This window comes from Leptodactylus fuscus, chromosome 7 (assembly GCF_031893055.1).
Source record: "Leptodactylus fuscus isolate aLepFus1 chromosome 7, aLepFus1.hap2, whole genome shotgun sequence".
Lineage (NCBI taxonomy): Eukaryota > Metazoa > Chordata > Amphibia > Anura > Leptodactylidae > Leptodactylus > Leptodactylus fuscus.
Genome location: NC_134271.1, coordinates 28193535 through 28220295, shown reverse-complemented (window position 1 = coordinate 28220295; position 26761 = coordinate 28193535). Strand labels below are relative to the sequence as shown.

The window sequence follows — 26761 nt, the reverse complement described above, 5'->3', positions numbered from 1 at the left end:
TAACCGTAGAACACTGCGATTATTCCTGCAGCGTTTCCGTCCTGTGGGGCCCCAGCCTTAAGCAGATTGGATTTTCCGTTTATCAGGTCCCTAAGCAGATCCAAAAAACTGAAACCCCAACACAGGTGTGCACCCAGCATAACCGCGGTGTGAGGCTCACACTGAATAGTCCCTGTATCTGAGGCTATTCAGCGTGCAAATCCATGGTAGAAAGAGATGAGCGAACACTGTTCAGATCAGCAGATCTGAACAGCACGCTCCCATAGAAATGAATGGAAGCACCTGGCACACAGACTTTGCCGGCGGCCGGCCACTTAACCCCCCGCGTGCCGATCGCTTCCATTCATTTCTATGGGATCATGCTGTTCGGAACGGCTGTTCCGAACAGTGTTCGCTCAACTATAACTTTCTGAGAAGAGATCCATGGTAATGGGATTTGGCGAGGAATGTGAGGCGGAAGATTTCCTCAAATTCCTCTAGTGTGAATAGCCTCCTAAAACTACAATAATGGTATCTGTTTCTCATAGCAGCCAATCACATCGCAACTTATTTTGTTAACAGCAGACTAGACCATGAAAGTTGTGCTGTAATTGGTTGCCATGGGAAAAGCCAGAGAATCCATATTACTCATTACAACCAACCACAGCACAGCTTTCATTTTGTATTCCGCTCTTGAGAAATGAAAGCTGTACTGTGATTGGTTGCAATGAGTAATAAGGATTCTCTGGCTTTTCCCACAGCAACCAATCACAGTACTTCTTTCATTCCGTATTCCGCTCTTGAGAAATGTAAGCTGTACTGTGATTGGTTACAATGAGTAATAAGAATTATCTGTGCTTTCCCATAGCAACCAATCACAGTACTGCTTTCATTCTGTATTCCGCTCTTGAGAAATGATAGCTGTGCTGTGATTGGTTGCTACGGGCAACAAAGCTAGTTAATCTTGCAGTCTCGAATAAATCTATGTGTCCCTTTTGCCCTTCACCAGGCGGCTCTTTAGCCGTGTCCCGCTACTTGGTGTATCCCGGGGTGGAAATACAACAGGACATCTAGGAATTATTTCATAATTCCCACGATAAGTACGACATCCGGCGGCCTCAATAAAATAAAGGCCTGACTTCCGGTCTGCAGTCTCCCGGAAGTGATAGCAAGCGGGGACCGAAGGAAAGATGGCGGCTGAAGAATCCGATCGTCTCCAGAGCGACTGTGACGGTGAGCAGAGAGGCGGCGCTGTGCTACATGGTGATGCTCAGTCAGAAGCGGTGCAGGATGCGACATATAACCGCAGCGGTACCTGACTGTATAAACGAGCAGTAGCCGTGGGGTTATGATGTGCAGATCATCACTGCAGTACAGACGCTGCGGAGAGGCTCTGCATTGTACTTTAGATGTATGGGAGTGTTATGTATAGGAGGGCACTGAACGTCTGTCCATAGGCCATTCATACAAGAGACATAGTATATACCATGAATAAGAGAAGGGGGATAACCTCTATGATTCCCCCCACCAATTATCACCATGGTACTGCCCAGTCCTTGTCTTTTAGGGGGGTATTTTAGCAAATAACATGGGCACAGACACCCCGCCATATGGAAAATCCCAAACAGTCTGTAACCCCCTCCCCCTCCCCTAGACTTTCCAGGGAGCGCATTAAAAAACAATAGATGTGCATATAGGGCTGTTTATAGGATAAGATAGTCCTTTAATAGTCCCACAGTGAGGACTAGTTTTTGTAGGGCGCTGTTCACATCATGTCTGAGGTAATAGCATCTTTCTTGAGTTTGCCCCATGCCCAGGCGTGTATATGGGGCCTTTACAATATAATGGGGCCGTGTGCATGGAACCTACTACAACAAAAGACTGCATGATTTAAAGGAGATGTCATTTTATGTCCTCGGAGATGGGTTGTATCACTGCCAGCTTTACTGGTATGTGCCCGGCAGTCAGAGATATTGGTGCCGTTAGTTTCAGCCCCAATACCCCTGCAGTATCAGAAGGGTAGGCCTGGCAGTTCAGTGTTATGGCTGGGCCATAAGGCGCATACTAGTATATATTGTCTAGTGGTATATAATACTGCTCATCTTTGAGGACCTGGTCCTTAAGACTAAGGCCCCACGTATCGCAATCGCAGCTTTAGGCTAAGGCCCCATGTTGCAGAAACGCAGCTTTTTTTGTTGCAGATTTTGCTGCGGTTTTTTGAGCGAAACCCTGGAGTGGATTGAGTAGAATGGAGAAGTAAAAAAGCTTTGTATATATTTCCCATTCCTTTTGTAGCCATTCTTGGCTCAAAAAACTGCAGCAAAATCTGCAACAAAAAAAGCTGCGTTTCTGCATCATGGGGCCTTGGCCTTAAAGTGTATTGTTTTTTTCCACAGTGTTTTTCCTCAGCTATTTTTTTTTCTCCCCCCTAATAAATACAAAGGGAAAGCTCTTGATTCCTGCCATAGTCAGTCAGAAGCAGTAAGGATCCTCTATGGCACATCTGCGCCAAAAGTCATTGGAGTGAGAAGTCCTGCACAGAGGATTTTTTTTTTCCTTTAGTTTCTAAATAGAGGACACTCAATGGACGGCTGGGCTCCATGTGCGACCACTGTTGTTGTGGTTCAGCTCTTTGTTGCTCCCCAAAGAACCCCAATTACAGAAAGCCCGACTTTAGTGTTAACGTTGCATCATTCATTAAATAGCAAGTGATTAAGTAAATATGAAACAAACGATACATCTAGTTATTATATAATATTAGTTAATAATTATTGTATAATGTTATTTAAAAAATTATGATTTTACTTTGAATTTGAGTTGACTTTGCTCTGACTCCAGCTAAACTGGGCCTCACTCCACAGCTCTGGAGGATAAAACAGGAAATATGGATTGGCAGAGTCCCCCCACAGATCAGCTGTTTCCATTTGTCAGCACAAGCTGCAGTGCTCACGGCCGTATTTTTAATAGTGGCAGTTGTGAGTGCTGCAGTGGTTGTCAATAGACTTGCATGGGACAATCGCGATCATACACCGCAACCACTGCTATGAAACGTCATGCACATCCCGTAGCTACACTCTTACAGGAGTCATAGATGCCGATAAATTTTACGCTTGCATGTATTACTTTTTTTGCACTTGCTGGCTTCTTCCACACATGTACTGCGCATACTGGCACTCCATTTAAACATGGCATGTAGCTGAGTGGATGCAACAGCTGCAGGGTCACCTGCCATGGTTAGATGCTTAAAAATTTCAAAACAAATTAAAGTTCAACACCCCCCACCCCCCAGGTCATACATAAACATACTTAAAGGGCTTGTACAGGAATTTCACTATCTGGGGAGGCTGGGGAAGGTGAAACATATATATACCCACATACACTCACCTACTGCTGCTGTCTGGTCTAGAGCGCAGACAGCAGATGATTTATCCCATGGAGTGAGCGCCATAGCAGGATTAAAAGATATACATGTGGAAATTTCTGTTTTTAGAATTGCCTAAAGGAATATTCCAATTAAAGGCATCTGTCACCAATCATTTTAAACCAGCAATACATTTAAGTCAAGCTCACCTGAATGCAACGCCTTCTTCCCAATTAAAATTTGCGCCTCCATGGCCGAGATATTAATTTATTTTGTAATGTGCAAATATATTATCTGAATCACACCTCAAACTGCGCTAATGTGACGGTGCGATCACAAGGCCAGGTGAGAAATCAGCATAGCCCTGGCCCTGTCACTCAAAGCTAGGGGCCTATCTTTAGAATAGGGCATCTGTAAGTGTTCAGTGAGGACTCCCCACTGTTACTGTATGAGAACCGTGACCTCTTCACTGTTTACATTGCACACTGTATGTCAGTTTTAATCAGCTGTGCAGTGTCATTGCAGTAAGTGTACACTGCCTGAGCTAGCTCTTCTCCCTCACCTATCGGTGAATTGCCCGCACTGCCCTTTTGCTTTCGGTTCCATTGCACTGGAATAGGGAAGGGGAGGGGGGAGATTGTAGAGACACTTGATTTCCAACAGGTCACTTGGTTCAGTGACGTTTGGTTTGCAGGTTTGCGTTCTCACAGGGAGCTTGCAAATGAAACATGACCGGAATGGAATTTGGTTAAACAGTGACACGTTTTATTGCAATGTATATTATATTTATTCTTATTTATTTTATGCTGATGACGTATCTACAGGATGGGTAATCAGTATGTGATCTGTTCAGGGTCTGACACCAAGACCCCGCACAGATCACCTGTGCTAGCACCCTCGTGGTGCCAGAAGCTGATAGTGCATATAGGCAGCCATGCAGGGCTGCTCCTATGTGAGCAGTAGGAGAGGTGCTGTTGTTCACTGGAACCACCAGGACTGCTGCGTCTCTCCTAGTACTTGAATAGGAGGGTACCACTTGTCCAGCAGTAGCATCCAGCACCAGCAGGCTGCTAGACCAGGTGATCTGTGCCGGGTCCAGGTGTCGGACCATGAAGGATCACATACTGATAACTTACTCTGTACATAGGTCATAATTATAAAGATCCAGTTTATTTCCCAAAAGCCCCTTTGGCTTCAGAGTGTTCATTGGACTTTTTTTTCCCTCTGTCAGAACGTTCTAAATATTTAAGATGAGTGCCCCTTTTTTTTGGTAGCAGAGAGTTATGTGGAGGGTTTTTGGTGGAGAAGGGGGGACTATGGTAAAACCAGCGCTTCAGCTTAAGCATCAATTTTGGGTGATGTTGGAAAAAGATTACTTTTGCTGAAAAGCTGTGGGTTTTTTTTTTTAAATTTCAGCCTCTTTTTGAGTCAGACAGAAGTAGCTTTAATGGGGTGTGTCAGCAAAAACCTGCAACAAATAGTGAAACTTCTTCGCAACGCGTGGCCTCAGCCTAAAGGGGTTTTCTAGGACTCGAATTGATGACTTATCCTTACGATGGGTCATGAATTGAACATTCGTGGGGATCCAACACCTGTGACTGAGCTATTTGAAGTGGTATTGATACCTCCTGAGCTCTGATTCACAGGCTGTTTGATTTTGTGTTCATCGGTAACGTGCGTTCATCGCAGCTCAGTCCCATTCAAGTGCTGACATCAAGCACCCCATATGTATGGCAAAGTGCTTGGAAGCTTTAACCCTATAGAGACACAGCTCAAAAGTGACTTGAGGACCAGGCCTCTTTTTTCAAAACTGACATGTCACTTTAAATGGCAATAACTTTGAGACGCTTTAACTTACACAAGTGATTCTGAGATTGTTTTTTCGTAACACATTGTACTTCATGTCAGTAGTAAATTTTTGTCAATATGTTTTGTCTTTCATTATGAAAAAATAGGAAATTTGGTGAAAATTTTGAAAAAAATGCAGTTTTCAAACTTTGAAATTGCAAGCCTTTCAAATAGAAATCCATACTACCCAAATTTTTTCATAAATATAATTAACCATGTCTCTGATTTATGTAGCAATCAAATTTTAATCACCCTTTCATTTTTTTCAGATATTATAAGGCTTACAAGTCAAGCAGTAATTTTCCAAATTTTCAAGAAAATTTCCAAAACACATTTTTCAAGGGACCAGTTCAGTTCTGAAGGGTACTTGAAAGGCCTCTCTAATAAAACCCCCCGAAAATCACTCCATTCTAAAAACTGCACTCTTGAAAGAATCCAAAACAGCAGTTAGAAAGTTTCTTAACCCTTTCAGCATTTCACAACAATTAAAACAAAATGGAGGTCAAATTTACATTTTTCAATTTCTGTCACTAATATATTCATTTAGCCCTAGAATTTACACATTTACTAAGGGTTAAAGGAGAAACTGCACCCCACATTTTGTTACACAATTTCTCCCGAACACGACAATACCCCATATGTGCTGGTACCCTAATGTACGGGCACACGGTCGCTCTCAGAGCGGATGGAGCGCTAATTGGATTTTGTAGGCCAGATTTTGCTACAATACTTTTCAGGCGCCATGTCCCGTTTGCAAAGCCCCCAAGGTGCCAAAACAGTGGAAACCCCCAAAATGTCACCCCATTTTGGAAACTAGACCCCTCAAGGAATTTATCAAGGGGTATAGTGAGCCCTTGGACCCTACAGGTGTTTCACAGATTTTTTTACCATTGAGATGTGAAAATGAAAAATTACTTTTTTTTATAATAAAATGTCACTGTAGCCCCAAATTTTTCATCTTCACAAGGGGTTAAAGGAAAAATTGCACCCCACATTTTGTTACAAAATTTCTCCCGAACACGACAATACCCAATATGTGCTGGTACCCTAATGTACGGGCACACGGTCGCTCTCAGAGCGGATGGAGCGCTAATTGGATTTCGTAGGCCAGATTTTGCTAGAATACTTTTCAGGCACCATGTCCCGTTTGCAGAGCTCCCAAGGTGCCAAAACAGTGGAAAACCCCCAAATGTGACCCCATTTTGGAAACTATACCCCTCAAAGAATTTACTAAGGGGTTTAGTGAGCACTTTGACCCTACAGGAGTGTAACAGAATTGGCCCAACAAAAGGAAAAGTGACATTTTTTGCTATAAAATGTTGCTTTAACCCCAAATTTTGCATTTCCACAAGGGGTTAAAAGAGAAAATGCACCCCAAAAATTGTCAAGCATTTTCTCCCAACTACAGAAATGCCCCTTATGTGGATGTAAAGTGATGTATGGGCACACTGTAAGGTCCAGAGCTGAAGGATCGCTATTGGGATTTTAGAGGGCAAATTTTAGCTGAAATCTGTTTCAGGCACCATGTTGCATTTGGAGAGCCCCTGAAGTGCTAGAACAGTGGAAACCCCCCTCCCCAAATGACCCCATTTTGAAAACTAGACCCCTCAAGGAATTTATCAAGGGGTTTAGTGAGCACTTGGACCCTACAGGTGTTTCACAGATTTTTTTTTTACCATTGAGATGTGAAAATGAAAAATTACTTTTTTCCAATAAATCGTCCATTTAGCGCCATATTTTTAATTTTTACAAGAAGTTAGAGAATTAAAAGCCCCCCAGTTTGTCACACAATGTCTCCTGAACACGGCAATACCCCATATGTGGCCATAATCTGCTGTATGGGAACATGGCGGGGCTCAGAATGGAAAGAGGGCTATTTGGCTTTTGAGGGCAGTTTTCTGGTGCCATGTCGCATTTGCAGAGCCCCTAAAGTACCAATACAATGGAAACCCCTCAAAAGTGACCCCATTTTAGAAACTACACCTGTCAAGGAATGAATAAAGGGGTATTATCATTTTGAGCCTAAAAATGCTTCCCAAAAATTAATGTACAAAATGAAAATTTTAATTTTTAAAGAAATCTGCCATTTCGGTGCCCAATACGTTGCACCCACTTCGTGTTGTCAGAGACCTGCACTCCTAAAACTATTAAGTGGGCCATCCTGAGGGGCAAAAAATTATATATGTAGGTATAAACTGCTGCTTGGGCATACAGCAGGGCTCAGAAGGGAAGGAGCACTGCGCTTTTTAGCTTTTGGGGTACAGATTTAGAGGGACTTTCTGGGTGCCATGATGTTTTTGCAGAGCCCTGGAGGTGCCAGTGAACTGGAATTCCCCAAGAAGTGACCCCATTCTGTAAGGGCAATTTTAGGGTCTCTGCAAAAGTGTCATGGCATCCAAAAAAAAACCAAACAAACCGTCTAAGTCTGTGCTACAAAAACCCAATAACCCTTCTTCCCTTCTGTGTCTGGCTGTGCCCTAATATCAATTTATACCCACATATGACATTACGTGCATTATCCGGGGTACACCAGTATCATACATGTGTCATATATGTGGCATAAAATGCAGTTTGGGCACACAGCAGGGCGCAGAAGGGAAGGAGCGCGATGTGGCTTTTGGAGCACAGATTCAGATGTTTGGTATCTGGATGCCATATCATGTTTGTAGAGCCTGTAAGGTACCAGAAAAGTGGATTCCCCAAAGGTGTGACCCCAGTTTGAAAACTGCACCCCTCAAAGAATTTATCAGGGGGTGTAGTGAGTATTAGTATCCCAGACGTGACTGCACAGCGGATGGTGAAGAGGGAATATATAAGCGGTGCGGAGGACATTGCAAACACCAAATTTCCTACTATGTCCCAGTAGCTCCTATAATTGGGGGAGTCACTCTGGGGGTCACTTTGGGGTCACTTCTGGTATATTTTCCCTCGTAAGCTCTAAATCTGGGCTGTCCCCTGATATTCGCTCGCACAGCTTATATATTCCCTTCCTGACGCCGCCAGTTGTATTCTAATGATTTGGCGATGTTTGCGGGTTTTTATTCTTGCATTACTAGATGCTATATTTTCTTTACTTTTCTGGTGACGCAGCCATATAAGGGCTTGTTGTTTGCGGGATGAGATGTATTATGTAATGACACCATTTTTGGGTGCCTACAACTTACTGAATACATTTTATTAACTCTTTTTTTGCTCGATTTAAATAAAAAAAAATCAATTCCGGTATTGCGTTTTACCTTGTAAATTTTTCGCCATGCAGCGTACAGTATAAGTAACATATTATCTTTATTCTGTGGGTCGGTACGGTTACGGCGATACCTCATTTATATTATTTTTTTATGCGTAACTAATTCTGCAGAACAAAAACACATTTGGAGACATAAATCAATGTTTTTTGCATCGCCATCTTCTGAGAGGCGTAACATTTTTATTTTTTGGTTGACAGTGTTGGTTGGGGGCTTATTTTTTGCGGGACAATGTGTACTTTTTATTGGTACTGTTGTGAGGTGCATTTGACTTTTTGATCACTTTTTATAGCACATTCTGTAAGGTGAGATGGCGAAAAATCACTACTTCCGGCGGGTTTTTTCCGTTTTTTTTTTCCGTCATTCACCGTGTACATTAAATATTGTTTCAGTTTTATTGTACAGATTGTTACGGACACGGCGATACCAAATATGTATTGTTTTTATTAATTTTTAGTGTTTTTTTTTATATAATTCATTTTCTATAGAAAAAAAGGGTTTTTGGGGCTTGATAACTTTATTAATTGTTTCAAAACACTTTTTTTTTCCACTTTTTTTTTTTAACTTTTTCATGTGTCCCTATGGGACACTTGCATGAGTGAAGCTTGCATCACTGATCCTGTTTACAGAGTGAGTAACAGGCTTCAGTAAGAGCCTGCATGTCTCACTCTGTAAACAGGAAGTGAGGCTCGGCTCGTGCGGACGGATGGGACAGCTTATCTTCAGGAGATCCCGCACAGGATAAGAAAGGTAAGTGGGACTCAGGACTGCCAGGGGTGACTAATCAGACCCCTGGCTACATGGTAGGGATACCAGCACCCCCCGATCTCGCAGCGGGGGGTGCCGGGGATCCCTACAAGATCGGGCAACCCGTTGTTTGCCGTGATCATGTTTGATCACGGCAATCAACGGGTTAAAACCCAAAATCAGCACTCATGTCTGATGGAGGGGGATGGAGCAGGCTGTTAGGTGTCAGATACAACTAACACCTGCTCCAAGAACGCCCGCACTGCGCTGCGGGGATTGTTTACATCCATGTGGTACTATTACCACATCGGTCGTGAAGCACTAGACATCCATGTGGTAATAGTACCACATGGGTCGGGAAGGGGTTAAAAATCACACTCTGGGAAAACGAATGCCTTGTGTTAGGCCAAGTGCATGGCATACAGAGGTGTTGTATAATACCAGGGATTACCTCTTTACATTTTGCTGGAGGAAGACCCAGCCACCCCAATGTTTCTACTGTACAGTTCACTGCTGCTCACACCGGCTGAAGCAGGAGCCGCAAATCTGTGCTGTTCCCAATTCAACCCACACCAGCTCAATCCAGACTGAGAGCCCTTTGTTACAAATACATCTTTGGCTGCTGAAGTCCTTCCCTGGTCGTTTGTGTACAATATATCGGCAGGGAAAGAGTTAAGGTTAGGGTGTAGCCAAATGATTGGCGCAGTTAAACCGGCATCAGAAAACCTTCATGCATTTCTGTAAATCAAAACTATCCGAAAACTGCACCCAGCTGCACTGTGTGAATGCACCTTAAACATCTCATTTTAAGGGCCCCTTCACATGGCGTAAGCGCACCGCTCATTTAGACACGTATACACGTGTCTGAGCGCGGCGCTTCAAAACAGAGCCCATTGATTTCAATGGGAAGCGCGCGTATATGCCGATATATGTGCGCTTCCCATTGAAATCAATGGGCTCTGTTTTGAAGCGCCGCGCTCGGACATGTGTATACGTGTCTAAATGAGCGGCGCGCTTACGCCGTGTGAAGGGGCCCTAACAGTATATAGGAAAATTCTATGACTATATATCATACAATATCCAAAATCCAGAAATCTCAATCCCCCTTCCCCTTATATCTGCTATTGTGGAGTGTCAGGCGCTCCCATGCACATCAGATGATTGTCAGGTTTGGCCATCTGTTGCATGCACGCCTTTTTTTTGTCCAGCGTTGTCCGTATACGGACACCCCATAGACCCTATTACAGTCAATGACGTTGGTCGAGCACCATATGTAACTGCTATTTTAGCGTTCTAGTTCCGCAATGGACACCCAACACTACTGTACCCCTAGCACTTCTTGCCTCCCCTGGGATCCAACGCAGGTCTTCATTCTCTTTAGGCCTTTTCCAGTGTCCTGAATGACGTCAGGGCCTGCTAAAGCCCAATCACAGGTCACAGCGATCTATGACGTCATTCAGGAGGCTTGAATTGGATAAGAAACGTCTCCAATACAGGTACAAAGTCAAATTATAATGGGGGGCAAATAGACAATTACTTTCTCCCTTATTTTATACCACTTCTGGGGACGTGTCCTAAAACAAAAATCACCATTAATCACAATTGAGGTAAAATGCCCAAAAGTCCCCATGTAGCAAGCCACACACGAAAAATGCTGCAGATATTCTTTCTCTTATACCTACTTGCCAGCATTTCCGTAGGTATAATTGACATACTGCGATTTGTAAAAACACAAGTATTTTTGAGATCGCAGTTTCCTCTTTACAGTCAATGTGAAACGCAACGTTTTACAACATGGGGTCCCGGGCTAATAGTGATTATAATGTGTCATAATTACCCAGCCTTAGCAGCTATTATGTACTGTATATCATTCCAGCATCCAGGGAGGCTTTCATCCAGCTTTTCCAAACTCCTGAATGGCATTGTCAGTTCATTATTCGTCTCATGCACTATAGATACAATCTTTGAACATTGGTGTGCGTGTGTTTATTCATTGTATAAATACTCTATAACCAGTTTTGTCTGTTTTCTTATTGTTTTTCACATTTGTATATTTTCAGGTGTGAATTGCCTGACATATGATGAAGCAATCATTGCTCAACAGGACCGTATACAGCAAGAGGTTGGTATACAGCCTGTGGGAACCTAACAGAACGTGTGTCAGATGAGAAGTCTGGATACTTTTCTATAGGTTACTCAAGTTAGAAGCTATTGCACTGATGGAAATGGAGCCTTAGAGCGAATGGCGACGCTTATCTCTGAGGGCTGGACACGGGTTATTAATACTCAATAGAGTAACTCTCACTCTTTATCTTAGATTGCAGGACACACTCCACTGCTATCTGACCGGCTGGACCTCTCTGTACTCTACCAGGAATATGCTCCTGATGACCAAATTTACCAAGACAAGATCAAGGTAGGTCCTTGCCCCCTTTTGTGCTGTAGTACTCCCCACCTTCCAAAAGCCATAACTTTTTTTTTTTTTTTTTTTTCCTCTCTTTTTGCGGGACAAATAGTATTTCGTAATAGTACCATTTATTATTCCATATAATGTACCGGGAATCTGGCAAAAAAAAATTGGGATGAAATTAGAGGAAAAACTGCAATTGTGTTACATTTTGCAGCCAAAGTGACATGTTCTTTGAGTCAACATGACCATAGTGATACCAAATTTATGTAGTTTTTGTCAATTTTTAACACCTTTAGAAAAGTCAAAAATTAAAAAATGTTTTTCGGGTTGCTATATTTTGATTTCTCTGTAGCTGCCTAAGGGGCAGTTCACACAGAGGAAAATTTCAAAGCTGAAATATTCAGCTTCAGGTATTAGAAGCAGAATTTCTCGCTTGTCTATGGGTAAGTTCACACGGGAGTTTTTGGTCGGGATTTTGACGCGGTGGCCACCCCAGAATCCGGTCCAAAAACGTCTAGCCACGGCTGGATACCTGTGCAGTACATACAGTGTACCACCCAGTTGCGGCATTCTGCTCCAGATTAGGCCCAAATGGATGGGCCTAGTTGGGAGGGAGTTTCGTGAGGCGGATGTCCGCAGCTGAATCAGCCTGAAAAAAGGGCAGGTCGCTTCTTTTTTCCGCGAGCGGGAACAAACCACTTGCGGAAAAAGGAAATGACCGGCTCCCATTGATTTCAATGGGAGGTGTTTTTTTTTTTTTTTTTTGTTTTTTTTTAACCGGATTTTGATGTGGATTCCATGTCCAAATCCTGACCAAAAAACTCCCATGTGAACTTACCCTATCTGCTCCTGCTTGCCAGGAATTCACTTCAATTCACCTGAACATGATGCTTATTTTTTCCCGCTAGAGATAAAATCAGCATCTGACTCCTATTGAAAAGAATGGAGACCGGGTTTTAGGCGGCATTTAGGGTCTGTGTCACCAGGTCTCTATTGAAGACAGGCCTGGGAGCCTTCATAAGTCTCCCGGCTGTCATGGAGTCAGGACGGCTCCAGTAAAATTTAAGACCAACTGGGGACACCAAGGTAGGGGTATTAGGAGGAGGTGTGTGGCCACATGAAAGGGGTAAATGCTCATGGTCAGAGCAGACTCAGATCTTGGGCACTCAGTCTCTGAGACCAGACTGTTATGGCATCCAGTCTGCTTTAGAGAGGGCACCATTTTTAAAGACTGCATCTGCTATTATGGCGGATGTCAAGAAGAGGTTAAAGAGCAAATCTAACAATCTGTAAGACCTAAAACCAAACAGCTAGAAAATAGAAATGCTATCTCTCCCACTAGGACTTGCACAGAAGATACACTTACATACGTCGAACAAGACCAGATGGCAACTGTTTCTACAGGGCGTTTGGCTATTCCTATTTAGAAGCTCTGCTGGAAGGAGGAACTGAACTTGAAAGGTAAGTCGCTGGGATTATGGGAAGGAATAATAAGTGTGATTTCACTGCAGCAGAAAAAAAAAATAGCTGGTGCCCTTTTTTCAATTTTTTTGTACTTACTGCATGTATATTTTACAAAGTGAGATGATACGTATCCTTATATGCAAAATGTTAAAAGGTTATTCCAGTTACAAGAGGTTACCGCCTATTCAAATGATAGGGTTGTGACTTGCTTATAGGTGGGTGTCCCACCGATCTCTTCCCCAGCGAATTTCAGAACTGGGTTATTTTGCTCCCTAGTTATGATAAAATACTCGGCTATCTCCAGTGGTCCCCATTCAGATGAGTAGAATAGGGAGCTGTACGCCCTGGTCATAACTGGGGTGCAGAAAGATCAAGTATGTTTCAGTACTCTATTTTTATAGATATTTTTGCCGACTTTATTGAGGATTTTATATTTTCAGGATTTACATATTGATAGGCCCTCAGTATGTCTAAGTCTAGGTCTGCTGATTTTATTCAGCAGGAAAATACCATTACCTTTGTGACAGACCTGATTCATTCATTGTGTAACTGTAAGTGTATTTATCAGCATAAAAAGGGAGTCCCTTGAATATTATGGACCTTGGTTTACCTGTAACCCCTGCATCAGGAATGGAGCAGGGGTTTAATGCTATCAATCTGCTGAATCAGGATTATGGGACAGTAGTATACTTCCATAAGGCAGTGCTTACTCCTTTTTTACAAAGCCATGTTTAATCTTCTGTTTCCTCTTCTAGGTTTAAGGAGGTGGCACTGCGCAGTAAGGAAGAGCTTATCAGACAAGGGTTTACAGAATTTACTATAGAAGATTTCCATAACACAGTAAGCACTATTCCCTACTTTCCTTTCGCTTTCCCTCTTGAGTCATTTTGCATTCTTTCTTTAGGACGCTTGTTCTGGTTGTTCATTTATGTCTGCGCCGTGTGGTGACCCTCAGTCTATGGGACTTCTTCTTTTCTTGCATTCACAGTTCATGGATCTAATTGCTCTTGTAGAGAAACGTCCTGCAGTGACGGAGCTACTAGCTGCATTTAATGAGCAGACTGTTTCAGATTACGTGGTCGTCTACCTGCGTCTTCTGACCTCTGGACACTTGCAGAGAGAGAGCATCTTTTACCAGCACTTTATAGAAGGTGGAAGAAGCGTCAAGGAATTCTGCCAGCAGGTAATAGAATTGTATTCTCTCTTTCAGATGCCACTGTGTGCTGAGGTATACTATATATTGTAGAAATAAGAAAGATGCTGAAGAGCCTTAAAACGGGAGATGTATACGGATCAGGCTGCCTCTGAGTAATAAGCATAGACGCCAATCTGCCATGACATTAAAGTCACTGACAGGTGACATTATCTGGTGTCAGTGGCACATGTCAAGGCACGGAAAGTGTCAGACAGCAAGTGAGCAGCCACTTCTTGAAATGTATGTATTGGAGGTAGAAAAAATAGATAAGTCTAAGGCTACTCATACACATCAGGTAACATTCGGCTGAATTGACAGAGCAATTGATGGTGGCATAGTTCTACCGAGCGATTCCACTGTCAACACAAAACAACTAAACTACTCAGAACAGGACAATGGAGCAATGAAAGATGGTCGCCTGGTTAGTTATACTGTATATCATGTGGACAGCCTGGTGCATGTTCAGCGATTACTTGAGGAAGGTAAAAAGATGCATTGTGGTAAGGCAAGATGGCTGAGCCAACATGCTACTTTGGGCAGTGTTCTTCTGGAAAACTTGGGTCCTGATACACAGTCCAGTTACATTAATGAAACCACCTGTCAAAATCCAGAATAACCCTCTTTGGCAGAGCGGACTGCTGCGAGACGTGCAGGAAGAGAGGGGATGTTGTGATGATGTTCACTAGGATGTTGAGCCATGCCGACTCCAGTGCCGTGGCCAGCTGCGCTAGGTTACGCAGTTGAGCATCCACGGCGCGAACAACCCAATTAAGGTGATCCCACATATTCTCGATTGGGTTCAAGTCTGGGGAATTTGCTGGCCAAGGGAGTACGGTAAACTCATCCCGGTGCTCCTTGTACCACGCACATACACTGCGAGCTTTATGACACGTCGCATTGTCCTGCTGGTAGATGCCATCATCCTGAGGAAAAGCATTTTGCATGCTGCACTGGTTATTTATGTGAATGTTAGTAACAAAACCCCACCTGCTTAGAAATTGCTATGAAGTACACCCTTTCACAGCAAGGATAAAGTAAAGCCCCTGACCACACTGCAGAAATTGTTCAGGAAAGGTATCTGGAACGTGATAAAGAAAAAGCATTTGTTAGGTGTGCTGGCAAAAACAATTCTGATCAATGGAGGCCTCACTTCACACCTTAGGATCTAAAATGAACATTTTGGTGCTAAATCCCATTTTTAAGGGTCTGGAGAAGTCCATGCCTCAAAAGGTCAAAGCTGTTTATTCATCAGGAAGCTTTAATGTTATGGCTGACTGGTGTATGTATTAGAGTTGCATCTTCTAGACTGTACCAAAATAATGGCATCATCTGTTCATTATTATTATTCTTGCTTTTGGTCTTAATACCGGTGGCAAAATGTTATAGACAAATGTTCTGGTACCATTGATATGGTTGTCCTCCGCAGTACTCTGATATGCAAGTGTTCTATGTGTAATGCACCATGTACTATTAGCTTGCAAATGTTTTGCAATTTTTCCGGATATTAACATCACTTTTTTTTTTATTTCCTCCCTCCATCAATGCTGTTTTCTTTCATCTTTGTTCAGGAGGTTGAGCCCATGTGTAAGGAAAGTGACCACATTCACATCATTGCTCTCTCCCAGGCCTTGAATGTTTCTATTCAGGTTGAATATATGGACAGGGGTGAGGGGGGCAGCACAGTCACCCACGTGTTTCCTGAGGGCTCACATCCACAGGTGTTCCTGCTCTACCGACCCGGACACTACGACATTCTGTATAAGTGACCTGCTCTGTGTTGTTCTGCACACCCCCCCTTCTCCTTGAAATCACATTCTCGTCTCTCCACCTTCCTCTGCGCTTTAATCTGTTCCCCCATTATCTGTACATTATCCTCTGCCTGTTACGTTTTATTTCAATGGAGCAAAATAAACGAACTCTACACACTCATGGATATGTAGTGGTGGGACGGCATAGGCAGATCTGGGGGTGGTGAGCCAGTAAATAAAAAAAACATTCTCTTTAAGAGTGCTTGGAAGTAGAAAGACTCTTGTTTTATGGTTATCGTACGGTGCCCAGAATAATTCAGCTATGTTTTATTCCAAAACCTATTGTGGCCAGGGTACATGTCTGGTTAAGTCATATATCCCAGATGTGCTGAGGAAATTTCTGTGCTGTTCTGAATTCATGAGAAAGCAAAACCTGCAAAAATTTCTGCAACTAAGGCTGGGCCCCACGGGACGGAATAATCAAAGGCGTTTTACAGTAAGGGCAAAGTGGATGGGAGTCTAGCGAATCCCATGCCAGTGTGGACACGCGCCGGTTTTGGAAATCGCAGCATGTCAATTATACCTACAGAAACACCAGCGGTTTCCCCATAGATATAATTGTAACAAAGTCCGCAGAGGAAAACTCTATGGACTTTGTCTAAAGCGCTATGGGACGAACCGTGATGTGTTGCCGCCACAGTTTTTTCCACAGCGGTTTTTTCTTTTTGCTGCGGGATGTCCCGTGGGGCCTTAGCCTAAACTTCCACCTGTGACTTGAACCAGTTCCTCATTCAGTCCTAATTCCTGAATGACTTATAGGGGGATCATTTAAAATAAACCACATGTTCAATGGCCTTGTCAAATAAAGGTTTACAGGGTACCACTTGGTAAAGGTGAGAGTGACAGTGTGTGTTTGCTTGTGGTATGTTTACTGCCAAAGATTCAAGAAATTAAAGATCAGCTGAATTCTGTGATATATAGGGTTATATGATAGGAGAGAAGCTGAGCTCTGTGATATATAGGGTTATAGGATAGAGGAGAGAAGCTCAGCTCTGTGATATATAGGGTTATAGGATAGAGGAGAGAAGCTCAGCTCTGTGATATATAGGGTTATAGGATAGAGGAGAGAAGCTCAGCTCTGTGATATATAGGGTTATAGGATAGAGGAGAGAAGCTCAGCTCTGTGATATATAGGGTTATAGGATAGAGGAGAGAAGCTCAGCTCTGTGATATATAGGGTTATAGGATAGAGGAGAGAAGCTGAGCTCTGTGACATATAGGGTTATATGATAGAGGAGAGAAGCTCTATGATATATAAGTTTATATGATACAGGAGAGAAGCTGAGCTCTGTGATATATAGGGATATATGATAGAGGAGAGAAGCTGAGCTCTGTGATATATAGGGTTATATGATAGAGGAGAGAAGCTCAGCTCTGTGATATATAGGGTTATAGGATAGAGGAGAGAAGCTCAGCTCTGTGATATATAGGGTTATAGGATAGAGGAGAGAAGCTGAGCTCTGTGACATATAGGGTTATATGATAGAGGAGAGAAGCTCTATGATATATAAGTTTATATGATACAGGAGAGAAGCTGAGCTCTGTGATATATAGGGATATATGATAGAGGAGAGAAGCTGAGCTCTGTGATATATAGGGTTATAGGATAGAGGAGAGAAGCTGAGCTCTGATTCCCATCAAAACCTCAGTGAAATATGAACAATATCTATCATATAAGGTGATTGCTAGACCTATGTCAAATGGAGAGTTTCTCCAATACTTCACCCACCTGATGTCACCCAGGCAGGCAGAGGAGATACGGCCACCTCCTCGGGGACAACTCCCTTTCTTTGGTTTCATAAGTGTCATAGTTATTTCAAGAGATTTATCTAGACTGGCATCAGACCACTGTTTAAACCCCCCCCTTCCCCTTCACAAGAAGATCACATTTAAGTGCAATTGACTGGTCATCTCCAAGGAGGTTTCACTGTGTACATATGGAGCCATACACCACAATATTCTGTAATCTCTCATTGAGTGGTACTCACAAGTCACTGAATGCGAAAGATTCGCCTGCGTAAATACGGACATGTAAAAACTTCTGTACAGAAACTGTGTAAGTGAAGATGGTCTCTCCTAACGTTATTCCAAGGAAGACGTAGCAAATACATTATTGGGGCTGTAGAGTCGGAAGGTTAATCTATTGACTTTATTTCTCCATTGCCTGACTCAGACTCCTTCCTCAATGGCCACGATCGGCAGCAGTAAAATCTTCTAATTCATTATAAAGCCAATATAAAAGACCATTCCCAACTAGGGTTCAGGTTTTGCGTCAGTACGGAATGGCTTTTATTTCTGTGTGTTTTTGGTAGTTTTTCCCCTCGCTACACAATAATACACCCTGGACCATATTTGTTCAGTTCTCTAGAAATACACTATAAGAGTTTGTGTACATGACCATAGTTCTGGTAGTATCTCTGAGTATAGTTATCTCTGAAGCTCCATAGTTTTTATGGGATCTGTGTGGAGGCTGTAGGATTAGACAGCAAAATATGGAGTAGCCCCTAGTCCTGCCAATTTTTGCAGTTCTGTCTGTTTTATCGATGGGGTCCATGGAAAAGAAAATTGCACACAGATGTCATTTGTGTGTTGTCAACTGCCCTGCAAACGTCTATGGATCACATACATGAAGTGTCTGCAAACTCTAGCAAAAAAATTACTAAAATATAGCCTTGGTTTTTGTTCCAATGATAAAGGGGCTTTACCCATAACAAATGTGTAAATGTCCAAATATTAGAAGAGCAAGTAACTCTAGTTCTCGTGTGTGAAGGGAGCAGCAATGCATAGGTTTGGCCATGGCTCCATTCACTTCTTTGGGACTGATAGGAGTAAGCAGAGAACAGGGGTTATGGGAATAGGAGCAGCGGTTACATATGTACACTACTGCTCCATACACTTCTATGGGACTGATGGGGATAGAGGAGTATAGGAGTAGTGATTACATATGTATACTACTGCTCCATACACTTCTATGGGACTGATGGGGATTGGTGAGTATAGGAGCAGTGGTTACATATGTACACTACTCCATACACTTCTATGGGACTGATGGGTATAGCTGAGTACAGCACATATATAGAACGGGGCTTATGAGAATAGGAGCAGTGATTACATATGTACACTACTGCTCCATACACTTCTATGGGACTGATGGGGATCGGTGAGTATAGGAGCAGTGGTTACATATGTACACTACTGCTCCATTCACTTCTATGGCACTGATGGGGATAGCTGAGTATAGGAGCAGTGATTACATATGTACACTACTGCTCCATACACTTCTATGGGACTGATGGGTATAGCTGAGTACGGCACATATGAATATAGGAGCAGTGGTTACATATGTACACTACTGCTCCATACACTTCTATAGGACTGATGGGTATAGCTGAGTACAGTACATATGAATATAGGAGTAGTGGTTACATATGTGTACTACTATTCTATTCACACCCGGGACTTGGGGGACTCCTATTCTTGTAATTCTCCTGTGGGTTTGTGTTAAATGTTGGTACTAGAAAACACCTTCTAAGCAGTAACCTCTAAAACTGTTTCAAGGAGTTCATGTGATAAGATCTAGAAGTATTTGATAGATGTCTTATGTTTCAGTATTTGGTTAAAGGGGTTATCCAATTTCTAATACTGATGACCTAGCCCTCACAAATCACCTGTACCCAGACAGTGCGGCGCTCTGTGATGTTCACATATCCTAAGCTGCGTTGCTGACTTGCTGTGGTGAGTATAGGCACTGCAGTGCTGTCTCATTGATGTCTACAGGACAGCGATACCTACACTTGGTACTACACTTTGTATGGCGACAGAGACGCTAGTGGCGTGGTATGTAACATAACTAAAATGTCCATTTTGTTAAAGCAAAATCCACTGGATGTCTGCCCTGCCTGTCATCATGTAAAGTTAGTTTCTATCAGCAGAGACTGATATGGATTATGGGAAGTAGAAAAGGGGCTTTGCTCATAGTTACAAGCGCTGCTCTCCTAGTCCAGTCCTCCTTCAGAATACACATTAGACCAGGGGTAGGGAACGTACGGCTCTCCAGCTGTTGCAAAACTACAACTCCCAGCATGCATACTTGCTCTGCTGTTCTTGGAACTCCCATGGAAGTGAATGGAGCATGCTGGGAGTTGTAGTTTCACAGCAGCTGGAGAGCCGAAGGTTGCCGACCCCTGCATTAGAGCCTCTCGTGTTAACCCTTTCCTGGCCACCATTCAAATCCAAGTACAGTCTCTGCAGCTACAACTATCCTGTGTGTCCTAGGCTTGCGTGGCACATTGTACTTGTATTGTATTGGTATCACTAGTGACTACGGCTTCACAGATTTAAAGGGAGTCTGTCTCCAGCAACCAGTATATACACCCAACCCTGCAGATAGATAGGGCAGGGTCACCAGAATCAACTGGTATATGATAGAGGAGAAAAGATGAAGAAAGAAACTACAATGACTGCACGAAAGAGGAAATTAGTCAATGCATTCATTCATATTTAAGCAAAATGATGATCGCTTGAAGCAAGCGACTCCCGTGAACTCTAATATGAGGGATTTGTACTCTTGGGCAAGAAATCTCCCACTACTCCTATATGAGAAGGGCTACAGTTTACTCAGAATACAAAACATACAGTAATTCAGACTGATGTAACAGGTAAAGTTCATACGATATTTTTGCTATGCAGTTGAGGTGTGCGGTTATTAGGAAAAAAAAAAAAAAACAACGGAAAAGCTTGGTGTGAACCTAGCCTAACTGAATTTTTCTTCCACATATGTACAAACTTGCAAGTTAACCACTAGAGGGCAGACTGCTATAAGATTTGTTACAAATGTACAGCTAGGACAGGCAAACCTTTCCACATGGCCTTTAAAGGGATTTTCCAGTAACTCAAATCTTTCTAAGGCCGGGGTCCCACGTGGCGTAAATGTCGCGGTTTGCCCATGGCAGAAACTCCACGATTTATAGTCAAAGGAAAGTGGATGGGATTATAGCAAACCTCACCCCCACTATGCTGTAAAATACGCACAGTATACACATGTCAATTATACCTATGGAAACTCTGGCGGTTTCCCTATAGGTGTAATTGAAGCAGAAAGTCTATAGAGGAAACCGCTATGAACTTCCTGTGCAAAGCGCTGCGTGAAGAACCGCGATGCATTGCAGTTTTTCCCCACAGCTTTTTTTTTTTTTTTTTTTTTATTGCTGCGGGATGCTATGTGGGACCGTAGCCTTATGGACATTTTCCACTTCTGTTTGATAAAATGGTATTCAGGGGCAGATTTGTCATTTTGGTAGCCCCAATTGAAATTTGTTGGCAATTTTTGGCTATAGGGGTTACAGTAGTAACAGTCTCTTCCAGGCTCTTGAGTCGGAGGGGCCCCCAAAGGTCTATCTACTACATAAAATATACAATATATATTCTATATGGACCAAGATAGGTAGGGGCCCCATTACAGACTGTATATGGAGGCCCAGGAGCTTCATGTTACGCCTCAGTGTCTTACCATACACGAGACTTGTCCTTGCACTTGCTGACATCTGCCATAATAATAATACTTTTTATTTATATAGCGCCAACATATTCCGCAGCACTTTACAATTTGTACATGTACGGTGTATGCTGGCACTTCATTTAAACATGGCACCTGCTCCCTTAGGTGAGTGGACACTTTGGCTGCAGGGTCTCTGCAGCTTTACACAGCGGAGACACTTCAAAAACCTTCCCTTAACCAGTCTTCATGGTGAGATCACTGGAGCCATTCATTTGCTATGGTAGTCAGCAGCCAATATTACTATTGAGTCCTGCCTAGGTTTGGCCTCAATAGTAATAGTTGTTTTACCATAGAATAGCGTTGCAACTAATACTTGCAGGTTCAGGTCCCTTGGAGGCCACTGCGGAGGTGGGCCTAGACAGGTAATGGTATTGGTCAGTCTTAAAGAGGACCTTTCATGGTTTGGGGCACAGGCAGTTCAATATACTTTCACGATCTGTGCCCTGGGTGAAGAGCTAGCGGTCCTGGTACCGTAGCTCTTTACAGTCAGAAAGGTGTTTCTGACACTGTCAGGAACGTCCTTCTGTACAAGCAGCGCCAATAGCACTGTATTGTGTGAGCGGGGAGGAACGCCCCCTCCCTCTGCTCATAGTACTCGTCCATAGACAAGTATTATCAGGAGGGGAGAGGGCGTTCCTACCCGGTCTCAGAGCACAGCGCTCTTGGCGCGACTTGTACAAAAGGACAGTCCCGACAGAGTGTCAGAAACGCCCTTTTGACTTTGAAGAGCTACGGTACCGGGACTGCTAGCTCTTCACCCTGGGCACAGATCGGGAAAACCGATACTTAAGCCAGTGACCTTACATTCATTGGTCACATGACCTTGCTATAGCTCATCCCAACACCACAGTTGATCGGCACCTGAAATCCCTTTAACGAGCTATAGTGGCTTTTTAAGGTCTCATAAAATCCTAGGTATAATATTTTCTCATGCTCTATTGCATTTCATGATCTCCCCTAAAAGCATCGCCATACGGTACCGCACAATTTGTCGTGGTAAGAGCTTTTACAATGTAAGGGCATGCTCACAGGGCCGGTCATTCATCCAGATCACGGCAGAGTAACGTAGTAACGTTTTTCCTTGGGGACGCCATGTGCACAAATAGCAGATCCTTTCCACTGTCACCATGGCCTGGAGATACGCAGAATCTGCAGGTAGTGTATAGTCATGGATGAAATCTGCAGCAAACCTGGAACAAGTCTGCAGCTTGTGCTGTAATAAAACCCCATTGACATAAATTTTCCTGTACTTTTCTCTGTGTGGAATCGGAAAATCTGTAATAAATCTGCTGTGTGTGCACGTGACCAAAAATTGTGCTGCTTTCATCTGCTGTATAAAAAAAATCAAGCTGCTAAAGCTCGGCCTGATGTATGGCCGTGTAAACTTACCCTTTAAAAGCCTCTTGACAAGCGATCCATCAGAAGGCCGGTGTACGGAGCTTTACATTTTATTACACTGTTGCAGGTAAAGATATGAGGTAGACCGTATATACCGTATATACTCTACCTCTGTGTCACAGCGTATTGTCTTCAGATTTCTTGAATTTCTTTTCAGCTCCTTGAACTCATCCAGAACAGTCAGATCTATTAGTGTTTTTAATGATTTTCTCTTTAATCTTCCATATATTTTCATCAATACATTTTAATTAATTTCTCCTATAAATTAATAATTGCATTAAGCCCATTAACAAGCGCTAAAATTCTCCTGCAGTCAGTTAAATAACCGGGATGAGGAATCAAATATGCTTTAAGATTATGTACTTAAGGAACGTCATGTAGAGAATTTAGACACTTGATGTGATAATAGTCAGATATTGGTTTGTCTTAAAGGGGTTGTACTACAAAAATGATTTACGTTAACCCCTAGAGCAAGGGTGCGCACGCTTTCTCAGCATGCGAGCTACTTATAAAATGACCAAGTTAAAAGATCTACTACTCACTTCTTGTGGGCGGGACCTGGGCCGCAGCATTGTCATATTGACATCGGATCCCGGAGAGGTGAGTAACAGTGTTTATTATGTTCTCTCACCTCTCCTGGGGCTCCGATTATTATATTTAGGGGTCTGAAAAGATCCCTGAATATAATAATGGCGGTAGTGGGATCGTGGCCTGGCTCGGGCCTATTCACTACCGCCCGCCGCGGCCTATAGTACAAGGGGAAGCGGGGGTGGCAGTGAATGGGTTCGGGGAGGTTGGTAAATAGGCCGCTACCTGCTGGGAATACTCAAGGAGGTAGCGGCCTATTATAAAACATAAAGTTCTCATACTTACTGAACTCGATAATGCTGCTGCTGCCGCATCCTTTTCTCCTGCGTGTCAGCTTAGGCGGCATGATGACACCACCTATGCTGAAACATAGACGTCTGAACCAGTGCAAGGAGAGCGGCAGCTTTCCTGCGCTGGTTTAAACAAAAAAAAAAAGTAAGAAAAAAAATATAAAATGTCACGCGATCGACCCATACTTCCTTTGCGATCGACCGGTAGATCGCGATCGACGTATTGGGCACTACTGTCCTAGAGAAATTGCTGATTGGTAGGGAAGCGACCGATCCTAAAAATCAGATGTTTTACTCCCATTGAGTGTAGCGGTGGACGCAGATCTAGCTCGCTCCATTTTCAGTAGGACCTCTGGAGATAGCCGAGCTGTCTTTGTCGCTCCCATTGAAAGTAATAGAGCAGGGGCACACATTTTGCGCCCACTGCTATATTCTGAACAGGAGTAATCCCCTCAGCGGGCAGATCCCCAATCATCAATGACTTATGCATTAAATCATTTCTGTGCCATAACCCCTGTAAGGGGTGGAAAATTAAGAGGAAGTCCTCTTTGTTTTCCACCACCATTTTTTTTTTGGCCACAGAGTCAAGCTGCAGAATTCGTGGCGAGATTCAGCTGGGCGCTTAATTTTTTCAGCGTTCTACTGTGATCTCTTGAAAACAATGGAAGGCAGAATACGCCCCCAAGTCAGCAACAAATTCATCCTTATGAGCTTATCTTAAGGGTATGTTCACACAGAGATTTTGGACTGGATTTTGAGGCGGAGTCCACCTCAAAATACGGCTCCAAAAACAACTCCCATTGACTTCTATGGGAGTCGCTTGCTTCTTTTTTTCCACTACCTAGTATCACCCTTCTTGCTGCGGATTCTGCGGCTGAATCAGCTGCGGCGTCCGTGGCATGAGGCTCCCTCCTGATTAGGCCCATTCATTTGCGCCCAATTCGGAGCAGAATGCCGCGATGGGATGCCAATGACCATATTGCAGCAGAGTGGCTGCCATTTTTAAAGAGTCGGCATCTGCCATACTATTATAGCGGATGCCGTGAAGGGGTAAAGATATGTGCAGCATCTGACATCAGCAGACCGGCATACTCAGTGCCGCAATAGTGTAAAGTAACCCCCTAGTTTTAAACAACTCTTCGTAAATGAAAAGTACAGAATATAAGAAATTTTGTAATATAGCTTATTAAGAAGATCTGTTTCCTTCTTCACTTAAGTTGTTCTTCAGTCTCACGGTTTGCTTATATTGTATTTGTGTCCGTATTCAGCCTCGCACAGAGAACTCTATGGAAAAGGGGGTGGACTACTGACTGGGTAAGTGATTTATTGCCTCTTTCTGTGCACTAGTAGCCTCTGGTCTATGACCAACCACAATAGTAATGTATAGAATCTCCCATAAAATAGTGGGAAAAAAATGAGCTTTAAAAAAATATAATAAAAAATAAAATAAAAGTTGTAAATCCCTCCTTTCCCTAGAATACATATAAAAGTAGAAAATTACTGTGAAACACAAACACATTAGGTATCCCTGTGTCTACTGAATATAGGGGATCTGCAGTGCTCCTGTTCCGTCAGGAAGGGGTTAATATGAGCACTGCAGATACCCTATATTCAGCCAGGCTGAATTCCACGTGGGGGACAAAAAAAACCCAGTCCTCAAGCTCAGGGAAGGGGCAGACAGACAACCAAAACACCCCCTCCCCTTCCCCAGCATCTACTGCGCCCAAAAACGCCAACCATTTTAATTTTTGAAATTTTCCAGTAGCTGCTGCATTTCCCCTCCTCGGCTTATACTCGAGTCAATAAGTTTTCCCAGTTTTTTGTGGTAAAATTAGGGGCCTCGGCTTATATCCGGGTCGACTTATACTCGAGTATATACGGTAATTAAATAACTTACCCTTAAGTGCTTAAGGAAGTTGTACGTTGAATTTATTTGACCCGTGATGAGCTTGATTGCCTTGCAGTAAGAATACACTTTTTGTCCTTCCCCTGCCCCTTGGGATTTAGTCTTGTTAATTTTGAAAAAAGTTCCATCCAAAATTGCAGGTAGATGTGGGTCTGAATCATTGTCGGTTGCGTCCCCTTCACTGGTATTACGATTTTCCTCCATTTTTGAAGTAATAATAAATAAATTACGCTTCACTACAAGGCGAACTTGCGTTGCTGGAACGCGCTGGAATTTTCCCTCCTCTCGTCGCACCTCGCACAAGATACGAGAAACAAGAGTGATGACGTGACTCACACTGTTGTTTTGCGGTGAGGCAGGTTATTCAAATTCCAACATTTGTTTTGAATTTAGACAGTAATTAAAATATGTAAAATACTTCCTAAAAGTACTTTAATTACAAATACAAAATACTGAATAAAAAAAGTATTTTAATTACAAAATACAAATACCTGACAAGTATTTTAAATACTATTTTAATTACTTGTATTTTAAATACTCCTGAACACTGAGCAGGGAGGAGGAGTCCGCAGCAGCCTGTGCTATATATACAGAAGACAGTGCACCGAGAGACTTCCAGGGTGCACCGAGAAGGCTAATTAGCATATGAATAAAAACAGACTTATTCAAAATCTACTGAGGCAATTTACATACAAAAGGTACATGTGGAATAGCCTTTCTAAAGGATGTGATTAGTTAAATATGACTTTTAGGAGTCCTGTGGGCGGTTGAAATCCCTTAGGAGTCCCATGGGCGGTTGAAATCCCCTAGGAGTCCCGTGGGCAGATGAAAGTCCTTAGGAGTCCTGTGGGCGGTTGAAAGTCCTTAGGAGTCCCGTGGGCGGTTGAAAGTCCTTAAGAGTCCAGTAGATAAGAATTGTTAACAGCGACCATTTTGTCTCCTTTGACCAATGTTTTATCTGCATA

At 43.0% G+C, this 26761-nt stretch overlaps 1 protein-coding gene across 1 annotated transcript; it reads left to right on the top strand.

Moving 5' to 3' along the window:
• Positions 1–1108: 1108 nt before the first annotated feature.
• OTUB1 (OTU deubiquitinase, ubiquitin aldehyde binding 1) lies at positions 1109–16254 on the top strand. Its single transcript, XM_075281471.1, has 7 exons — positions 1109–1212; positions 11241–11302; positions 11498–11596; positions 12933–13051; positions 13810–13894; positions 14043–14237; positions 15818–16254. Exons 1-7 carry the CDS (start codon positions 1170–1172, stop codon positions 16013–16015), a joined length of 801 nt encoding a protein of 266 aa, XP_075137572.1. The 5' UTR covers positions 1109–1169; the 3' UTR covers positions 16016–16254.
• Positions 16255–26761: the final 10507 nt, after the last annotated feature.

Excerpts from the sequence above, each read along its gene's own strand:
- OTUB1 (XM_075281471.1), top strand. The coding sequence starts at position 1,170 with ATGGCGGCTGAAGAATCCGATCGTCTCCAGAGCGACTGTGACG. Across the intron at positions 11,597-12,932 it reads TTTACCAAGACAAGATCAAG|GACTTGCACAGAAGATACAC; the intron begins GTAGGTCCTTGC and ends CTCTCCCACTAG. Across the intron at positions 13,895-14,042 it reads TAGAAGATTTCCATAACACA|TTCATGGATCTAATTGCTCT; the intron begins GTAAGCACTATT and ends TTGCATTCACAG.